This window comes from Callionymus lyra, chromosome 3 (assembly GCF_982586985.1).
Source record: "Callionymus lyra chromosome 3, fCalLyr1.hap1.1, whole genome shotgun sequence".
NCBI lineage: Eukaryota > Metazoa > Chordata > Actinopteri > Syngnathiformes > Callionymidae > Callionymus > Callionymus lyra.
In genome coordinates, this window is record NC_141820.1 from 11,946,199 (window position 1) to 11,965,236 (window position 19,038).

Below are 19,038 nucleotides of genomic sequence, written 5' to 3' on the forward strand. Positions count from 1 at the left end.
AGAACAAGCAGGGACATTCAACATGCTTGATTCGTTCCATTGGTGAAACTGTGTCTTTTACATCATGAAACTCTTTTATTTCAACTCACACCGCTGAGTCAGATAACCATGAGAAACCAGGAAGTAGCTTCTGTTCAAGACTTTCCTTGACCCATCTCTGGCCTTCCTCTTTTCCCATGTGAAACTCTTTCTTTTTAACTTTGTTATCGCCACTTGCAGATTTCGGCCTCCCTGGCCATTGTTTGATCCTACTGTCAACACCACGCCCACGGACCAATCGCGCTTACACTATCGCCCCCCCCCAAGCTACCGGGAGGAGAGAGTTTCGATTCTGTCCGCAGGGGTCAGCCAATGGCAGTGATCGCCTGTACCAACCATTCAATCGAGGCCGTCATCCATGAGGGAACAAAATACCGATCGCTGTTAATTACTGCAGCTCCAATTGTTTGGATACGCCGAGGCACAGAAAACCAATTTGAGCACGAAGACGACAGCCAGAATTTTCGATGATTAGCAGCGAGAATAAATAACCACAGCCTCACAACAACCGCTTATTCTGATTGTGTCGGTTAATTACAGCGATTGTCGCAACCAGCTGCCAAATTCAAAATCTGTTTAAAAACACGTCGAATTAGTGACAATACAAAAAAGAATAGAGAAACTATTAGAGATTTTGACTTTCGCAGATGGCGATTTTCTCCCAAGATATCCAATAACTTCTCAAAACTGCTAACACAAACATGTTTCCCCCTCCCTTTAAAAAAGTAGTTCAAGAAAATATACAATTGAAGCAAATTCCAACAACTTTTACGGCCTGCTTTTATTAGGAAAACGCAATTAGCGTTACACACGTAAACGTATCTGCATCTGGACTCACAGATGGTTTACATGTGTCTTTAAAAAAAAACAAGTGAATGCTGCAGCAACTTGTGCATTTTGAGGAACACACTTTGTGGTGAATACTCAGCCCACAAAAAGTTCTGCACAGCTGCAGTTACATCTTCAGCCAACTAACACACACACTTCCTTAATTGTTGTCAATGTTGCAAATTCTGCTGATGCAAAAAAAAAAGAAGTCTGGTCTGTTGTTTAAACATTACAAAACATTTTGAAGTTTACTTTAAAATTTAAGATTATTTACTTTCTACTTCAAATTGTGAACAGAACAGAAAGGTATTTAGATAGATAAGTAGTTAGGTGGGTAGGTACGTAGGTAGGTGGGTTGGTAGGTAGGTAGGTAGGTGGGTTGGTAGGTAAGTAGGTAGGTGGGTGGGTAGGTAGGTAAGAGGGTAGGTGGGTTGTTAGGTAAGTAGGTAGGTGGGTAGGTAGATTGGTAGGTAGGTAGGTAGGTAGGTGGGTAGGTAGGTGGGTTGGTAGGTAAGTAGGTAGGTGGGTGGGTAGGTAGGTAGGAGGTTAGGTGGGCTGGTAGGTAAGTAGGTAGGTGGGTAGGTAGATTGGTAGGTAGGTAGGTAGGTAGGTAGGTAGGTAGGTAGGTAGGTGGGTAGGTGGGAAGGTAGGTAGGTGGGTAAGTAGGTGGGTAGGTGGGTTGGTAGGTAAGAAGGTAGGTAGGTGGTTGGGTAGGTAGATAGGTGGGTAGGTAGGTAGGTGGATAGGTGGGTACATAGGTGGGTAGGTAGGTAGGTGGGAGGGAGGGTAGGTGGGTAGGTAGCTAGATAGGTGGGTAGGTAGGTGGGTACAGCTGCATGGGGATATTTTGCCGTAGACAATTATTCAATAAAAAAGCTGAAAATCAAATGATATTTTCAAGTTTTTTGTGGGAAATAGTTGTCTTTTACAGGGATCACAAACAGGAATTACGGATGTATCTTCGCCAGCTTGCCAGAGTGAGTACTGAAGTGCCAGAACTTCTCTTGTCCAGAGTGTGGAATTAGCCGAAACATCTATTTTAATGTTTCCATGTTAGCATTATCTTAATTCAAAGTTAAAGTTTCTGATTTAGTAGCAATATAAGAGTCAATATGGTTGAGGTATTTCATGGTCGCTGTAGATTTCAAATGTAGGTGTAACCCTCAAAAACATCTTTAATTTCCTAATATGTTCCTTGTTGCAGCTCGCTAGACATATAAATATTGGGTGAATATCTTTATAAATTCCCACTCCAAGGACAGAATGTATAGATACATTTCCCAGATTATAAGTCAGATGTAGTGAAAATCTCAACCGTAAAGAGCTAATTTGAAGCTCCATATGTAGCACTAACTGCCCACTGATGAACCGTAAACAAAGCCGCATATGTTCCTCTGAAGCGATGCGACGACGGAGTGGGAGCTTCTGTCATCTTGTTTTTGTTTGTTGCACGGCCCGGAACACCACTGTAATCTGAGCAGGTGAAACGGACAATTAGAGCGGGTGTTAGGTCTCCGGGATAAACACTGATTAGTCACAACACGGCAACATTGATCCTCCTATAAACACATGTGTTTCCATTTGTCGGTGGGGAAGCATGTGGGGGTCCCTGATCCTCAAGCCCACGGCTGAGCGTGAGCTTCCAGGAAGTAATTGGTCAGACGTGGCGGGCTTGTCTTTCCACTCGTTTTGGAGTGAATCGAAGTTGGAGCGAAGGATGTCACCGAGGCCGATAATCCACTCACGTTAAAAAACATCAGTTTGAAAATCTTTAAATAATCGAGACAAGTATGTTTCTTTAAAAAAAAAAAAAGGTTCCTGTGATTATTGGAAAGGTTTCCGGGTCAGCTGGAGCTTGTACAGTTTTTCCTTATTAACTTAAATAGCAATAGTTTAAAACATAACTTAGTGATACAAATTTAAAACCATTAATATCACTTATTGCCTATAAGTGAAAACCACTTTGTAACTATTACCCTTTTTGCAGCCCTAGCATGAAGTTAATCTTATGAACGTCATGGTTTATTCACAGTGTTAAGAGTAGAACTTCTTTTTTAAAAAAAAAGAGGTTCACCTCATGCATTGGGCTTCGGTTCACTGAACAGAGGAGGCGTAATTAACACCATTAATTTAGCCGGCGTTACATCAGTAATGACCTGTCAAAATAGAAGCGGCGAGAAGGCCAATCGTTAATCGCCGGCGGGTGCGATGCAGCGCCGACCATTTGTCAGGAAAGTTTCATGGCGTGATGCTGAAACTTTCTAACTCTTGTTAAAGATACAACTATTGTGGTCGAGATTATCAGATTTTTTTTTATCTCACTGTCTTAAGCTATGATTGGATGAGGTACCGTAGGGAACATATTACGTTTCACCTTCTGGCTCAGCTTAGTGCAGTACCTGATGTGACTCCAATTATCTTTAATAAAGATAAAGACCACAAGAAAACCTGTTCACTTAATTAGACTTTCACCGGGATTACCATTAGTAAACGGTAGGGTTGTACGAAATGGCCCCAAAGAATATCTATTTAAATGTTTAGTAATTAAACGATAATTACATTCTGATTATATTTTAAATTGTTCTAGGCTTACAGTACACAGTGTAAAACTAAAGACACATTACTCTACTATTGTTTCCCTTCGACTTAAATAATATAAGTACAATTTTGGGCAAAATAAAATACTATCACATAGTTGTTGATATGCTTTTTGCGGAAACAATTTTTTTTGGTTACTTTGCACCACTTTTTGTCAATTTTCAAACCACAGCATTAAACCGCAACGATACAACATATTGGGACATATAGGAATACTCTTACAATTACAATGGTATTTTTAGTATTGTCCAGTACTTGAATTTATAGACCACATGACTCTTGACAAAGTTGTAACTGTTCATTTGTTTTGAAAAACCAAAAAATTTGCTGTAAAGGCTGCTGCAGTCAACTGTATCCTCTCATCCTCAGACATCGTCAGGATCTTGCAGCATTTAATGTTTTTTTTAGCTGCGAATAATCTAATTTAATTTTTCACACAATATAAATCATGAAAGAACTTTGATTAGATAAGATACAAGAAATGAAAAATAAAAATATTGATACAGAGCATCCTTACAGTAACATGAAAAAAATGATCGCACACATATTTCTTGACACGCAGTTTTATTGTTTGAGTCCAGATTGGTAGGTTTCGAAGATCGTATTTCATCATGTGACTGCATCCTGCCTGTTGATTGGCTTCTAGGGCACAATGTCGGAGTCATAGTTCATATTCGCATTGGACTCATTTGCAGACTATAAATGCATGGAAGATAGTCTAAATAATAAGTATTTTTGTAAGATATATTTGTCAACAATGCATTGATGATATATATCACCCACCTTTACTCAATATCAGAGTCAAGATTGACCCCCTTGGACCACCTACTAATTTTATTTCTAAGGTTGAAACACCTGTGAATCAGTTCAACAGTTGCCACGAACTGTCGATCGCTTTATCCACGACGACTTAAGTAGAATCATGGGAAATCGGATCAGACTCCTAGGACATTTCATCTGTTTCTGTGGCATAAATGTCGCCACAACACACACATGACGGATCTCCGGGGGCCTCCTGGTGCCCTTGGCAACATCTGGCAGAAGAATCGCTCTGGCGGCGTGTTAACACCATTAGCGAAGGTGAGGATCCTGCGTGACGCGGAGCTGTCAGGATCCACACCTGGGGCTCACCGTTTAAAAAAGCTTAAAGACCCAGCTGCTAGGGGCCCCCGGAACCGGGGGATGACTCAAACGTCAACTTCACCCAGAGCCGTTTCCATCACGTCTGAAAATAAACCGGTAAGGTTCGACCTCTCATTTACAGGGAGCCGGTGTTGACTGTTCCAAAAATAATTCTTATGTAACGTCAACCCCGGCTGAATAGTCCGCCCTCTTGTCTCCTTCTTCTTGGGAACTTTATTCTTAAATCAACATCACTAATAAGGCATAAAATGCCTGTTAAGTCAGTATTTAAAAAAAACGCTACCGTTGCTCGAATCAACAAGCTAACAAGGGACTGTTGCTCAGCGTGAAAAAAAAACCAGGGCTGCTCCACCAGCACCGTCACACATGTCTCCGGGTGGATCGAGGCGCTGGCGAAGCAGCGAAAAAACTCATTTGGCCTCGTTTCACGTGGTTAAATTTAGAAAATAATTATAGTAATGACGATAATGAGGACCTGATGACTTTTTACAAGCCGTTCCTCCGAGTGCTGCGGGTGAGAGCCAGTCCAGATAAACGCTCTGCGCGAAAAAAAAAAAAAAGGGGGTTTAAAGGAAGAAAGGACTCATGGGAAAAATGGTTCTGAAGCACATGGTAATTTCTTCATTTGGACAGTTTTCAGGAGGGTTTGACCCGGTGATTACAGCCCTGCCAGTGGCCGTGCATTAACATAATTACACAGCAGGCTGAGCTATATCTAAGAAAATTACCCAAAAGAAAGATCAGTACTTCCTGCGCACTGAGGTTTCTTTCCTGCCCACAAAGAGAAACAAATGCATACAGATTCATTTCCTATGCGAGAAGCAGCATATCAATCCCGGCGGTAATTATAGAGGCATGAACAGACCATAATCAATCAGCTAATTCCCCGCTCTGTAATCATCCGCCAGGGTGGGCTTCTTCCTAGAGCTGGTGGATTTCCTCGTTTCGTCTAAAACACAAACAATTCCAATTGACCCGACTGCTAACTGACTGTACCCCACGAGGATTACACTAGTCTGAATCACAAGTCCGAGCAAAGGCGTGCTCGGAAATCTTGAAAAAAAACAGCAACACAGCAGCGATGTGGCAACAGAGTCTTTCGACAGGAAGTGGAAGTCGTAGATGAGCCGTGGCCGCAAGCTACGACAAAAACCACCCACAGCTTCTCAAGCAAGAGTTGTGCTTTAAAAATTTGGCAACGTACCGTCTTTATTTCACACTCGACCAGGTATCTTGAGACGACAATCAAAGTAGTCTCAGTCGGAGAGTGCAAGATTCTTGAACTTGATGACTTGACGCTGACATAGATATTCTATTTTAATCCTCAGAACACACCCAAGAATAAACACTTTAAGTAATGTTTATTTGTTCAGGCTTTTCCTTGATTTTCTGGAACTCCTGCGTTATTCTCGGTGTTATCTTGGCCTTTTAAGTATATATTTTATTGAGTATTATTTTGATTGTTTAAGCGCTTTGTGACCCTGGTCTGGAAAAGTGCGCTATAAATATAAATTACTTACTTACCCTTCTTGAAAAATACTGTTAGTACACAGTAGTAGTAGGAATTAAACATGTCCTTAGTTAGCAGTTTAGCTTTTTTTTTTGTTGCTCCAAATTAATCAAAAACAACAGATAAACACTGAGAAAACAGAGAAAAACAAAAGCCAGCGGCCAAATACCCAAAGTAGATTCATGATTGACAAATAATTTGCTATCATTTTACTATCAAGAAACAGTAAAGTACAAAAAAAAAGTCAAAATATCCAGAAAAGACTGGATCCAGGCCATTGATGTTAACTATTTATTAAGCAATCCTGAATCCTACCATTCTTGAGATCATGTTCAGGAAACGCAGCATAAACTAGTCAACATTTGTCAAACAAAGTCATTTAACCGCTCGATGGTTTTGTTGATATTTATATAGTGACCTATAAGGATGGCAGTGTTAAAGATAAGGAAAAGAGGGGTTAGAGATTTCACTAGAAAGAGTAAAACTTTTGTTGAAAAACATGAATTTATTTCATAAAAAAAGGATAAACAAAGAAATAATTAAGATTATCTGAGCCTCAAATAATGAAAATGCACATGTTAGGTGAACATACCCTTTATATAGCATGTCAAGTCTACTACTAGAAGTTTTCGGAACCTTCTGTGGTTAAGCCTGACACTCCTGCACTCGCTAATCAAAGTGAATGATCAGTTACGGTCAATAACATCCTCCACACTGGCACTGCCCTGTTATGACTTCACAGGAAATGATGTTGAGTAAGACGCCCGCTCGCTCCCCTCCTCCTTTTATCGTCGTCTTGTTTTGTCTCATAAAGAGGTGAACGCGACAGAACGCCCTTTGTTTCCGTTCCCGAATTTCTACAGCCTGCAGCCCTTTTCCTCTATCCATCAGGACTGGAGTGGTCCGGGTCCAAGTCTGCGGCTCTGGTCCTCAATTGTAACCGGTTATTAAATATGAAAAAGCTGCATTGGATGTATTCTTTCTGCTAACTTCGAGGGGGGGAACTGGAAGAGTTGGTTGGGGTTGGGGGGGGGGGCATGTTAATACTTCCGTAGACCGATTTGCCAAGTCACTGTGAAATACAGTAGTTACTTAGAGTGTTTTTTTGCTCAGGGGGGTTCAAATTCAGGAGATATACTTAGAGTACTTTGGGTTGTTAATGGTTCATGGGTGTGCACAGAAAGTGGCTGACTTGTTTCGGTGTGTACTGGATTGACAATCCCTCACCAATCCATTAACCCACTACCTGGCTGGCACCGAGGCAAAATACAAAATACATACAAAATGTATCTTTCATTTTGTGTCCCTTCATGGAGGTGTCAACCCCCCAAAAAAGGGGGTAGGGGGTCGGGTCTTTTGTGCTGTGGTGTGAGGCCATGTGTACACAGGGATGTTCAACAAGGCAGCGCCTGTCAATGAAGTCCTGAACCGTTGCCCCGATGTCGGTCCATACCCGGCGAAGACAGGCTGGTAGAACTAAGAGAGCACAGTGTGGCTTCAATTCTCAGGTTTCTGAGCCAACAAGCTGACTAGTTTTTTTTTTCGCCCCAGATACCGCAGAGGCGGATTATTTTCCGAAGCTGGGTGTCCATGCCAAATGAGGGTACACGAGTGCATCTTCCTCAAACCCCCGAGAGATCCAAGCTAATCCCTCCAGGGTGCAATAGCCAAAGATGTGAAGTATGGTTCGGTGGTATCTCTGCAGGGCCACATTGAATGGTTTTACATATAGGAATAGTCAATGAGATGGTAATTCGCTTTCGGTGTCCCTCCGATTTCACGGTGGGCAAAGATCTCGGCGACAAACAATCGAGGTCCTCTTAAAACACTAGAGGCCGCGGGACATGGAGGAAGACCCCTTTTGTTTGAAGTGACGGAAGCCCCACCTTTTTGAAGAGATTAGTCTATTTGGAAATGAATAATGGAGATCAAACTGCTTTTATGAAGCTCCGTGTTACGACGTCGTGTCACAGTAAAAGTCTCTGAACTCCATAAAAAAATCAACTCTGTTGTATGAGTTTGAAGAAAGACATCTTTCACATCAAAAAGCCATAGTTTTTAGACATTATTGGTGAGTTGATGAGGCTTCAAGAGACAGTGTCTTCATATTGAAAGGCTACTATATGGCAGGTTTCATTAAATACCTTGATCAAAGTCGAATATTATAAAGTAGGGAGCGCTATCTAGTGGGCTTTTAAAATGATACAGTATTAGCTGTTTCATGAAGCCTCAACAACATATCGCTAGCATCAGCGTTTACCTAAATACCATTATGGCTTGTACAAAGTGAAAGTCACTTGAGATTATACATCATACAGATACAGGAAGTATTGGTTACTGATTAGTTATCTAGCTTACTGTACTTTGTCCAAGTTAGCAATTTGGTCTTGCAACGCTTGAGAGGAAACAGCTATCAAAAATACACCCAGTTATAAAATAGCTTTGATCTACGATACTCTGAGAGTCATATAATGCTGTAAAAAAACGAGATTAAACCCACAGAGTGCTTGAGTTTGTTGGTCCAGATAAGCTATGAAGAACACTTCACTACACAATCTAAATAGAAATGATAACTATTGAGGAAATGGTGAAATTCGTTAAAGGAAGGTGAAGAGTAGGAAAGGTCTATAGGAACGTAGGATTTGTTTTTCAAGGCTCCAAACTATGAAAATAATATGAATTAAAATGTGCTTTTTACGGTATAGTAGTCTTTAAACGTCTCCCAAAGCTAGCCGGGGTCATCCGTTGCTAAAAAAACAATCTTGTGTCGTTGTCAGACATGATACAAATAGTTCGGAAAACAGCACCGTCTGAATCAAGGGCGGTGAAGTGCTAAGATATGAACTTTAATTCTTGCTAAAAGGGATGGAGAAGAAACTGCTGTGTTGTGGTTTATAACCTATAACTGGGACAGAAGCTAAACAAAAGAACCATTTTGACTATTTTTCGACAAGAAAAGTTCCGTCACCAATTAGTTAGTGTCAACGCTGACCTCATCCGAAGGTTACTGCTGACATGACCCGGTCCTCACGACACATTTAAGCAGTGGTATTAAAAACTTTTTCCCCAGCTGCCAGGACTCATCTTAACCTGCCACCACGGGGTCAAAAGGGGACGCCCAAGTCCCTGTATCACCCCGAGAGGTGACCCCGCGGTATAGCACGCATTCCTCAAGGCGGCAGGGACCAGGACGGCGAGAATTATTTCCGGCAGAAGGTCAAACATGGAGATGATTAAAACCCATTGTTGCCGATGAAGAGACTGATTTTATTGAGGGGGTCTGGAGGGAGGGTGTGGACAAGAGGGCTATGGGCATTCAATATAGTTGTCTTCCCGCTGATGGTTTTCAAATGATAATAGGGGCTCACGGCGCGAGGACGCAGCAGGGGCGGGTGGGGGGTGAAGGGTGGTGGGTCATCTATTCATTCAGTCTCAGGGAAACCTCTTTTATATTTCAGCTCAAGACAGTTTAACAAGCAGGAAAAAAAAGCGGTTGACAATATGAACAGATACGTTGATTGTTTCAGCGCCAACTATGGGTCTGATGTAAAAGTAAATCGACCTGTAGTAGATTTTGGAAAGAGGGTAGTAAGAAGTTGCATTTCCTTGGGTAAATTTCTGAAAAAAAACAATACTTTTATGAGTCGTTTTTAATCACTATACTTATTACTTTTAGTTAGAGTATATTAAATCAGAAGAAACAGTATTCTTACTCCGCTACATTAGGCTATACTGAGCTTGTTAGTCCTTAATAAGGTAACATAAAAGCATAGGACTAGTATGTCTAGTTCTTCCAGGGTTTATAGCTATACAAAGTGTGTATAAATTAAATAATTCAATTTTGTATTTACAATAACTTATAAATATTCACGGCGTATGTTCAGTTTTGTGTTGCAATTTAACTTGTGGACGCTTGATGCAGTTATTACAGCCTCTGCAGCCTATGGAAGAATGAAATTCTGCGAGATCCTAGCTATGACTGAGGACAAGAGGATACAGTCGACTCCAGCAGCTTTTAAAGCTGATGTTTGGACATATTTTGGTTTCAAAACAAATGAAAGCAGTTACGACTTCGTCAAGAGTCATGTGGTCTGTAAATTCTGCAACTACAGAGTCAAGTACTCGACAATAATATCCATATATACTTGTTACTACAGTACCAAGATATATCGTATCGTGTTTAACCAATAAAACGTAGCCTTAGCTTCCGGGCTAAAGATATATTTTGATGTAATGTAGATGGGATAGGAAATTTGTGTTACTTGTGCTGTTATCAAGTTTTTTTGGAAATCTATTTTAATGTACTTTATTGTTTAATTTATTTTATTTGTATTAAGGTACTTACATTTCCATAAAGCTCATTTTATTTGTATGTATTATTTTATTATTTATGGATTTTGATCTGTAATTTTTGTAATTAATTGTGATTTGCTTAAGTTTAAGTTTAAGTTTAAATAACTTTAATGCTATAACCACCAGTAGGTCATCATTCTTTCACTTATGGTCCTCTGGAGGATATTCCACTTTTTTTTATCCACACAGTTGTGTTTTTATTTACATAAACCCTTCTGCTGCGTCGCCACTTAAAACAATCAGCATTCAGCCCCAAAAACATTGTTTCTCATTATCTGTGACCCGGGCTAGCCATGAATTTAAAACAATTTAGTTCTTTACAATCTTTACAACGGCAGAAACAAAAACAAAACAATGAAATAATCGAGCAAGTCTAGAAACCGAAATAGATAATTACGTGTGAGGGTCTCAGAGCTGAATAAATGTGTTTTTTTAGGAGGCAAATATTGTTTTTTTCCCCCCCAGTCTCTGCACAACAGCAAATCCTGCCAGACTCATTAACTGTGTAAAGAGGCACCTTGTAACAATCATGAGCATCTTCCCAGGCACAATCGCCTGGAATGCTCTCGTTCTCATGGGGTTCTCCTCGACCCTGCTGCTACCATCCCCCCCACCACCAGCACAATCCCCCCTCTAAACTAAAGTACACCCAACTATGTTTGCCCTCTCGTTCCCCCCACAACTTCCTCTCCCTTTCATTTTGCTGCAGCCTCTTTTCAGAGTCGCAGGTCCTCCTCCCACTCAGAACAATGTCTGCTGCACTCTCCTCCAGCTCCCTCGCTTTTCTGGAGCGCTGCCTGGAATCTCAACCAGTAAAAAAAAAAAAAGAAACACTGAGGAAAACACACACACACACACATTTTTGGAAAGAATATATGTTCACCTAATCACTCCTCAATGTGGTTGTAAAAGCTATTTCTGCAACAATGACATCAGATATCAGGCACTGAGGTACAATGTTTTCACTCTTTTATTAGCACCAGAAGAAGAAGAAGTATTTGACTGAGTAATAACAATAATAACTATAAAACTGTTCAATATTTAGCTAATATTTGCTGTGCAGATAAACATGTATGAGGTAACACTAAAGAATCGAAGATTCTTATATTCAATTTTATCTCTTTTTAATATATAACAGCTCTAATGTCTATGTTAGCTTATTAGCACCGTTAGCCTTGAAGCGAAATAAGAAGAACCCCCCACCCCCCCAAAAAAAACAGAAGCTAAATGGCTTTTCTAACCCATAAAACTGGCTTGAACTTAAAAGCAACAAATATCTTATTCCACAGGTTTACCTCCTTAAATTGAATTATATGAGCTAATATTGCTAACTGCAGCTAAGCTAACAAAGTCTCAAATGGTAGCGAAATGCAGTAATGATGAAAAATGCCAAGGATTTGTTGTTAGCTCATATCCAAGGTCCACAAAAAATAACATACTTTTTATGTAAGTGAGGTTGTACAAAACCCAGCGGGTGGTCAAAATCGCGGACCCTTGAAATTAGCTCGATTAGCTGTACGGATAAACACCCCAAAAGGCTAAACAACTATTTCAGAACAAAGCCAAAAAAGTAGTTTGAGAAACCTGTATTACTGACTTCAACATACAGTATCTAGAGTCACAAATTCCAATGTTTACTTCCTCAAATTAAATGATAGGAATCAGAGTCTGAAAAACCGCTAAATAGCACCAATTTAGCCAAATGGTAGCAAAATGCAGCATTGCTTAAAAACTTTTTTTCTAAGCTATTATCAAAAGATAATTATAAACTGTTTTAAAACAGTAGCATAACATACTGTTGCCCACTTTAGCGCTACAGTGGTAGATAAGGTGCATTAGCAAACCTGTGGAATTAGCTTCATAAGCCTTGAAGCTAAGTCAGAAGTTACCCCCGAAAGACGCATCAATTTTACCCGACAATATATCTAGGGTCACAAATACCTAATTTCAATAGTTTATGTCCATTTAATTACACAAGCTAATGAAGCTAATTAAGGGTCTTACATGCTAACAAAATGTAGCATTGCTAAAACATGCTAAGGATTTTTTTATGAGCTTATATCAGCTGTGATGATGCCATCAGGGTCTCAGATGTTAGCAAAAATCATGCTAGGACTTTTTCTCAGCTCATAAAAGTAGCGTAACATACTGTTGCTAACTACAGTAGTCAGGGTGTCCCTGTGACGGTGTAATACAAGCGTATCCTTCGCACCTTCGACACCTGTCAAGGGGGCATCTCTGACGTCGACGACAGTAGCGCCTCACCTCGGGGGCCGCAGTGGAGAGTGGGCGCCGAAACAGCTTTCGGTGGGCGACCTTGTTAAGCCGCCGTTGAAACATTAGCACTCTGCGCGCTTAATATAGCGAGTCAATTATTCATGGATCGAAAGGAAACACGGAGGCGTTGGGACGGGTCGGACTTTGCAGGTACTTAACTGGAAGCTCGTCAACAAAGCGGGAGCGGAAAAATAGAACCTGCTCTGACGCAAACTGTCGCGATGACGTCGCAACACCTGCCTCTGTTTCATAATAACAATTACAGCGAGAGGATCTATGGCAGACAGTGTAATGATTTTAAATGTATATTTAGAAGAATATCTGGCAATAACTTCATCTTAACTATTTGTTATTATTAATACATCTTATCATATTTATTATTATAATTAATTACTAATAAAAAGATACTTTTATATAAGGTAAGGTAAGGTAAGGTAAAACTTTATTTCTCTTTGTTCTTGTTCTTATTTTATTTTTATTTTATTTTTTTTAATGAAAAATTGCTGTATTTTGCTGTGGCTATGGGAAAAAAAAGTTTTACCTTACCTTACCTTATATAAAAGTATCTTAATCATTGTTTATAACCCACAATCCACTTCTGTAGTAATGTAATTTTTATTTATATGTTTATATATTTGTTATTATTTTAATTAGTATTGTCTTCATTTTATTCATATAATTATATTATGTTTCATGATTTGGGATGTTTTGTTATTATTATAGTATGATTATTATTTAATGTGTTTTATTATTGTTTTTGTTATTATTTTTAATATGTAAATGTTTTTGTATGTTTTTTTTTCTCCTGAATTTCTGTGACAACTTAAAAATGACTATATTTGGAATATTAAAAGCTTTATCCATCCATGTTTAAATCAGTACCAAGCCCAGGATTTGTAAATTGGTAGATGTCTATAAAAAGGTAGAGAGAAATTTTCCAAAACTCCTTGTTTATGATGTCAGTCAAACTACAGATAGGAAACAAGCTGTGCTCACTTCACGCACTGCAAACAGATAAGAGGCGTTTGTGAAATCACACAATCAATCTTGTGCTTCAGGTCGAAGAATTCACCAAGGAGACCCGAACCAACGACACAAAACCTCCACCGTTGATATGTGTGTTTAACAGTGAGTCAGTGGCGACTCTGACGTAAACACTCGAATAAAAACCCAACATTTCAGCGCTGAAAGTGGATGTTTGTGTCGCTGACGTCAACGTCCCTCAATCTGCCAAACACCAGAAATAGTTTTCTTGCGAGAACAAAAACACATCCACACCGAGGCATGCTGTAAAATTGCAAATGGAAAAAAAAACTATTTTCTAAGGCATAAAAAGTGTTGCCAATGTCCCCAGAAATCCCGAGGTAAGCTGGAGTTGATCCTCCGGCTCTACGCCCGTCCAGACTACTGGATTAAAACTCAATCTCAACTCAAGTTCCTGTGACACCAAGTTGAACCGACAGGTATTCCATTTCAGAATGAAGAAAAAAAAAAACCCGCAACAATCCAAGCTACTAAATGAGGTCACCGGGGAGAGTTAAGAAGGCTTAATTCTAAGGAACATTCATCATCGTATTACACATTTACTAGTGTTGTGATATTATTACTAAGCAACAAAGCTGCTTACACCACAGCATTGGAACCAGAAGACATCTTAAAAATGTACTTTCACATTTAGTTAAACCTCGCAAATCAAAGTTACCCGTAAGGAAACATGAAAAAATACCCACAAAAGTACAGAGCTACACTAGCTAAAGTGAGGCTAACAAATCGTTAGCATTAGCATCGGTTATGTAAGTGTTTGGAAAGTTTTCAAATGTTTGTTTATGTTGTCATTAATGTTTAATATATAATGTTAGGCAAATAACTATTTAAATAAACTCCTGATGAAGTAATATATCAGCAACTTGTCGTAAACAACAACTTGTTGTATTTCTTTGTGTAGTACAGAACAAAAGAATGAAAATAAATCAGACAAACGAATACATAATAATAATATTATAGATATACTGTAAATATAAAAGACTTTAAATTGCAATCTGGTGAGGAATAACTGCCAAGCTCACTGTTCTTTGATATGTTGTATATATATATATATATATATATATATATATATATCATATCATATGATCATATTATCTGATCATTTTGTTTTTATGAGAGTATGTTTGCAAATGTAATATATGTGGTATGTTATACGTTACACATGTTAGCAGATGTATTTAAAGTATGGTCTTTTATGAAGTGCACTTTAAAACGTACAGTTTAATATTTTACTACTTTGCTAAGAATAGTCGTTTTCGTGAGTTAATGAGCAACAAAAAAATAGATTAAATGTATCTAAATAATGCTATATATCCTTTTTCAATACATACATTGTAAAAAAAATTGTGATTAAATGGAATCTTGAGACTAGTTAAAATGCATAATATAACAATAATAATAATAGAACCAATAATAATAGTTGCCACTTAACAGAGGTAAAAACCATCTAACCAGTTGATCAATGAAACACGTTTTGTTAAAATGAATTGACCAATAATCAAAGGAACTGAAAACATTGACATAACAATGTTGTATTACAAGGGGGGGCAGTGGTGCCCCTCCGCGCACGTCCTCCTGTCGGTCTATGGACGCCCCTGCCGTTACAATCGGTGTCCATGAAAGTAATGCTCGGTTAAATAAATACTTTAGAAACAAGTAACCAAATAAAAAATACACATCAATGGTATAAGTATTTGTCCAAATAAGGATTTTAGCGGTTTTAAAAAGTTTTAAAAATGGAGTCTCCTCCTTCAACTTACTTTGTATTTCATCGTGCACGTCCTCGCGAATCTCCACAAGATACAGAAATATCCGTCAAACCGCGCGCATGAGAGATGAACGGAGCGCAGGGTTCGGTTAAACCATCCAGTTGTTCCGACGCGAGGACAGGACGTGGACGAACCAGCCGGCGAACTGTCGCTGCTGAGTCTCAACTCCAGCACTGCTGGCTCCGCTCTGGCTCCGCCCACCGTCGTTAGCATGACGCCACGTGATTGGATGGAGCGCTCACAAAGAGACACGCCCACTGGCGACGCTTTAAACCTGACGTCATGACGAGATGACGAACGCGCGATGAGATCATTCCCGGAGAAGAAAAGTAAATACGATGCAGGAATGTCCTTTTTTGGGAAGTAGGATTTGGACACAACAACGATTTCCTTAATACCACCGCAATTATTTAAACAGCGATTCAATCAAATAAAAGTAAATATTAAACAATAAATGTTTTCTTTTGTTTGTGATTTACTTCTAGTGCTAAATACTAGTTAACATGGATAACAATTATAATTTAGTTTTACAAATTATTATATTATGTTATCACTATGTTTTTTGTTGAGTTGTGTTATCATTTCAAATACAATTAGTCTAATATAGTTTGAACCACACGAAGAATATGTTTATATAATTAAAGTGTATTAACGTTTTAAATCTTCTTATATTTTATCTCCATATGTTTATTTATACTATTTTGATCCTTAATCAATCTTTGATTCTGATTAAATTATATATAAATGTATTATAGTAATACAAAATATTGTATAATATATAAATATAAAATTAGTCTTATATAGTTTTAACATAGGGAAGACTATTATACTAACAAAATAAAAACAATGTTTTAAAAAATATTTATAAAATAAACATGTTTAAACATTTTAAATATTTGGTTTCTAATTGTCATGTTTTTATTCATACTCTTTTGTTTCATATTAACACAATTTAGTTTTGATTTTATTTATATTCCTTGTAAATTTGACTGATCAAACTATATTTTCTCCAGCAAGAAAGGGTGTTTTTAAGTTGTGTTATTGTGTGTTGTAATGATTAATTGCAATGTTTAAACAGATACATTTAGTCTTGAACAAAAACAACAACAACAATGTTTTAAAAAATAAGAGTAAAAATATATATTTTTGTATAAATATAAAAAATAATTTCATTTATCTTTTAAAGTAGGTATAATTAATTTTTATATTATTTGTCTCCATTTGTTTATTCATGCTCTTGCTCCATAACAACGATAGTTAATTCTGATTTAACTAAATATATTTGATTTATCTTATATACTTTACACAAAAATTATGTCACAATAAAAATAAAAATGTAAATGTGTATACATATCAAATTTAGAGCTATAATTTGTTTTGTAAATTATTTTTTATTTTTATGTCTCTATCCCTTTTGTTATCTCAGGGTCAAGGTGACCCAAAGGCCCAAAAACAAATGTGTTTGTCGTAGCCCTTGTGTTGTCTCTGGATCAAGATGAACGACCTCCACCACTACCTTCGGGGTCACCTTGACCCTGAGATAACACAAGGGTTAAATATACTCTATTCTTTTATAATAACAAAAGCTGGTTTAAATTATAAATAAATGACTCTATAGTTTATGAAATGTAGATTAACAAGTGTTTAATTATTCAAGCTTTGACTGAACAACATATACATATATATATATATACAGTATATATGTAACATTTCTGCAGCAAGAAATGGTCAATTGAAGAGAGTGAGAGATGAATAAATGAGATTTTCCATTCTTCTTTGATCGTCTCTCAACTTTAAAGATGATTGCCAGTAAATTGCCAGTTGTAAAAAATCTGAAGTGATTATTCTCCACGTTTGATCTCAAATTACAATTTTTTTTTATTGTGGCATGATGTTCATGCCCGCCTGCTCGTGACTGGGAACGGCTCATAATAGAGCACCACTTAAGGTTGACCTACTTTTTCAAGCGAGGAAGTGGCTGAAGAAGGAGCAAAAAAATGCTCAGTCATATTTTAACACCACAGACGAGCGTTGTTAAACCAGGACAAGGATTCTCATGTGTGCAGCATCTTCTTCTCTCCTGACAAGAGTCTATTGTTCCAGTGACTCACCTAGAAACATCGTCCAGCTCTTCTTGCGAGTACTCGTGATCTCGTTCTACCCACCACTCGTGGGTAGAGACGTAGAGTTTTTTAACCAGAACTTTGCATTTTTCATTCGCTCTCTTTTCTCCACTGCAGACAGGCGTATCATCAGCATAACGGCTGATGGGGCCCAAATCCGCCATTTGCTCTCACGCTCCATCCTTCCCTCACCCGTGAACCAGACCCCAAAATACTAAAACTCTTCCACTAGGGGTAGGATCTCATCTCCAACACGGAGTCAATTCGATAAAAAATCAGGGTTAGAAAAGAGAAAAAGAAAATTTAGGCTCTACCTCTGGAACTCACATTTTTAAACACCAATATAGTATAATTAATTATAAGCTTATGCTTTTCGTTTACTATATATGTATACTATATATACTAACATGCTTACTTCCTTTTCGGACATATGGGTTCATATCAGTATTGTTTTGACTATTATGGTTTTGACTATCGCTATCTTTGTTTCTCTAATCTCATTGGTTTTATTTTATTGTTCGAAGCCTACTTATGGACCTACACATGTATGGAATAAAGCGTTTATTAATTATAATCGCAGCTTAGGAATCAGACTTAACGCGTTTACTTACTTAAAGAAAGAATATGACTCAGATCTGGTTCAAAGTTACACATTTTACTTGTATACAAGTGAGAAAAATACAGAGTTTACATGTCAGTGTGAATCCCATCTGTAGCACAGAGCTGATATTTCACTGTTATATTTCCTAACGCAGGCTTGAAGTGGTTGTTGTTCTCAAGGTCAAAGGGTTGCGTTTACCTCTAGTATTATATGTGGTTAATTATATTTAATGAAAAAAAAAATTTAGCTTGTGATTTTCCCATCATAATACAAGTTAAATCCAGTGTTTTAGTGATTTAATGATTCTCTGGGTACCTTGACGTCAAATAAAATAAAAGTGGAATTATTATAAATTAATATTATTGTATTATTAATGAATTATGAAAATAGAAAAAAATACATATATATATATATATTTATATATATATTAATTGATCATACTTCACTTTATTAATGTACAGGAGTACTTTAGAATGTACTACAGTTAATATCATTGTTAGCTATTTGCTTATTAACATGTGAAGTCCGTGGGAGGAGACATTGAATTAATTCATGAAATTCATTCATTTCATAATAGAAATTAAAAAAAAAAAAACGAATTAAGTATAAATAATAAAATAAATAAATAAGGTAAATAATAGTAATATCAAAATAATAACAATAATAAATTGATTGTTAATTTAAGCGTATTGACAGTTTTTTGATGTGCTAATGTGGTATTTTAATTTATTTTATTTTATTTATTTTAACATC

General features: G+C 37.6%; 1 protein-coding gene across 1 annotated transcript in view; it reads right to left on the reverse strand.

The window, feature by feature from the left end:
- The window catches only part of nedd9 (neural precursor cell expressed, developmentally down-regulated 9), a 34,644-nt gene extending 18,923 nt beyond the window's left edge, over positions 1 to 15,721 (reverse strand). The window contains exon 1 of the mRNA XM_087786453.1: positions 15,553 to 15,721. Coding sequence (XP_087642579.1) covers positions 15,553 to 15,564 — 12 coding nt within the window. The 5' untranslated portion in view covers positions 15,565 to 15,721. The remainder of the gene's footprint in view (positions 1 to 15,552) is intronic.
- Positions 15,722 to 19,038: the final 3,317 nt, after the last annotated feature.